The sequence below is a fragment of the Penaeus monodon genome, chromosome 33 (assembly GCF_015228065.2).
Source record: "Penaeus monodon isolate SGIC_2016 chromosome 33, NSTDA_Pmon_1, whole genome shotgun sequence".
NCBI lineage: Eukaryota > Metazoa > Arthropoda > Malacostraca > Decapoda > Penaeidae > Penaeus > Penaeus monodon.
In genome coordinates, this window is record NC_051418.1 from 13,909,724 (window position 1) to 13,910,318 (window position 595).

The window sequence follows — 595 nt, forward strand, 5'->3', positions numbered from 1 at the left end:
GCTGTTGACACCAATAGAAAATCTTATAATTCATGGTCATCTTTCAACAGGTACAAATGTTGCAGCAACAAGTAGGAGTTTTGGCTGAGAACCAGGTGAACTCGGATGACAGGTTCTCTCGTGTCAAGCAGGACAATGCTGCGTACCAAGCGAGGTCTGTGTGAAACAATTTAGATGATGCAGAACTTGCTGCATGTTATTATCCATATAAATCTTCAATTTAGATATTCTAGGCTTGAATGTGAAACAAACTTTTTTGTGTGGACAGCATATTTTATATTCTTGTTGAGGTAGGTACTATATTTATAAATACACTGAAATGACAGTGTTGTGTAAAGTAGGCTTCAGTACTTCCTCAGTGTGAAAGAATTTAAGACATCTTTAATATATCTACAAGTATAATTTTTAAAATATTTATAGAGTGGTGATGTTAGAAGAGCAGCTCCGGGAGGCAGAGATGCGACATGAGGAACGGCTGGCAGAGGAACAGCGGAGGAACCGGGAGCTTGTAACACGCATAGAACGAGAAAAGCAGCTTACTATAGAAAATTACACCATCAAGTAAATATTTGTTTATGCATATTTTGACTTTTGG

General features: G+C 37.6%; 1 protein-coding gene across 1 annotated transcript in view; it reads left to right on the forward strand.

Annotated features, from left to right (window-relative positions):
* LOC119594056 (rab11 family-interacting protein 4-like) overlaps positions 1-595 on the forward strand; it is a 146,100-nt gene that overhangs the window by 142,465 nt on the left and 3,040 nt on the right. The window contains exons 9-10 of the mRNA XM_037943092.1: positions 51-154; positions 421-561. Coding sequence (XP_037799020.1) covers positions 51-154; positions 421-561 — 245 coding nt within the window. The remainder of the gene's footprint in view (positions 1-50; positions 155-420; positions 562-595) is intronic.